Source organism: Octopus bimaculoides, chromosome 18 (genome assembly GCF_001194135.2).
Source record: "Octopus bimaculoides isolate UCB-OBI-ISO-001 chromosome 18, ASM119413v2, whole genome shotgun sequence".
Taxonomy (NCBI): Eukaryota; Metazoa; Mollusca; class Cephalopoda; order Octopoda; family Octopodidae; genus Octopus; species Octopus bimaculoides.
In genome coordinates this window covers 20,285,135-20,287,260 of record NC_068998.1, presented here as the reverse complement: position 1 = coordinate 20,287,260, position 2,126 = coordinate 20,285,135, and the positions used below count along the sequence as shown (strand labels likewise).

The window sequence follows — 2,126 nt, the reverse complement described above, 5'->3', positions numbered from 1 at the left end:
ACACAATAAAGGCCAACAGGTATGTAGACATCTTTGATGTGATGTTATAAACGTCAGCGATAAAATCGTTGTCTCTGAAAAAACAAAAAACAAAAAAAAAAACAATTAAGAATACTTTTAACATTCAGAAGTGAAACTTGATATCGTACTGCATTTATAATAGCGTGCACAACCAGCCTGGAACACACTCACTCATATGTATTTTACATACTCATGCACGAACATACAGAAAGGAGTGAGTGAGAGAGAGAGAGAGAGAGAGAGAGAGAGAGAGAGAGAGAGAGAGAGAAAAAGTAGGGAGAGAGAGGAAGGGAGTGAAAGGGAAACTAGTTGTGCGCAGAAACTAAGATGATCAGATCAAAATTATATCAGATTACCTACATTCTCACATTTTCTATAACCGTATTCTCTCTGTGTCTCTGTCTCTTCGTGTCTCTTTCTCTATCGTTCACTCCCTCACTCACTCCCTCCCTCACTCTCTCACTCACTCACTCTGTACACACACACACATGTTTATGTATTTTATGGGTTTTTTTATAAGTATAACGATACTAATCGCTATCTGTTAGAACTCAGTATACTTGCGCTTTTAGAGCAAAGTGCCTGGAGAATTCAAAACGTAATATCAGTTTATGTATGACAAAAGAAGAGGAGTTATATAACCACCTTGTTTTCAGTATAATATGTATAAATCACACGTAAACAAGGATGACAGCTAATTTTAATGAAGTTTTATTCTTAATGAATAATTTTTTTTTAATATTTGTGACTATCTTTCGGGGTATGGTAAATCCATTATGGTGAAAGTATTATATATTAGCTACATAGGAACTGAAAATTATTCGATTGTGTTGACATTGATAAGTCCCTTTGGGGATCGTTGGGGCGCTGCAGCCATGCAGAGTATCTTGGACGAGAAAGCCTAGTGGAGCTCATCCTTCTCCAGGCTAGACTCATTTCTACAGATTGGAGCAACGTGAAATGAATTGTTTTGCTCAAGAACACAACGGATCGCCCGGTCCAGGGATCAAAACCACAATCTTACGGGCATGAATCCAACACCCTAACTATAAACAACGTGCCTCCACTAGTAGTACTCATTTCTACAGCTGAGTGGACTGGGGCAACGTCCGGTTCAGGAATCGAGACCACAATCTTACGATCATGAGCCCCACAGCCTAACCACTAAGCCACGCGAGTAAATTCAGCCACTCCAATCTTTTGATAAGGTCACAACACGATGTATTTGAGAATATGTTTGCATATATTTTATCACGCTGCTTCCGCACACCAATCTTTTCAATAAACACTAACGTAAAACTCGGGTAAAAAGCATTCAGACAAAAAGTATACTTATCACAATTTTCGCGTTTCTTCCTTCTCTCACACATGCGCACGCGTCATGCAGGAATTTTGCATGTATTTTGATAAAAATCAACTCTACTTCCCCTTCCCACAAGTATGCATATACATATATAAAGCTATAAATACATCATTAACATATATATAAATATAATAATAATAATAATAATAATAATAATAATAATAATAATAATAATAATAATAATAATAGTATATATATATATATATATATATAATATATATTACATACAAAAATAAGAGGAATGACCAGCAAAAGTGGACTCCTATATGCTAGAAATAGATGCCGAATCACCTAACCACGAAAAATATGTTCTCTGGAAATTATATTTTATAAATCGACAGACTACGCTGATGATCCTGCAGATATTTACTTATGTAAATTTTAACAGGTGAAACTGTGGTACGTAGGTTAATCGTTTTTTATTTAGTATTTTTTCACTTGTCTTGCCCTTTTACAGTCTGTTGTGTCGCTAAATTTTTACTGAGAACATATTTTTCGTGGTTAGATGATTCGGCATCTATTTCTAGCATATATGAGTCCACTTTTGCTGGTCATTCCTCTTATTTTTGTATGTAATATAATTTTAATCTTCGGATTTTTTTAATATGCTAGACCACTGGTTTTAATTGATTAATATCAATTTCTACCCTTATTAATAAATTTTATATATAATATATATATATATATATTTGTTATAGTCATTTAATTATGCGAAACGCCAGAAGGAAGATAACATTTAAGA

At 34.2% G+C, this 2,126-nt stretch overlaps 1 protein-coding gene across 1 annotated transcript in view; it reads right to left on the bottom strand.

Annotated features, from left to right (window-relative positions):
- LOC106875600 (aminopeptidase N-like) overlaps positions 1-2,126 on the bottom strand; it is a 219,321-nt gene that overhangs the window by 77,820 nt on the left and 139,375 nt on the right. Inside the window, 1 exon segment of the mRNA XM_052974545.1 lies at positions 5-74. Within this exon segment, the coding sequence (XP_052830505.1) occupies positions 5-74 (70 nt within the window).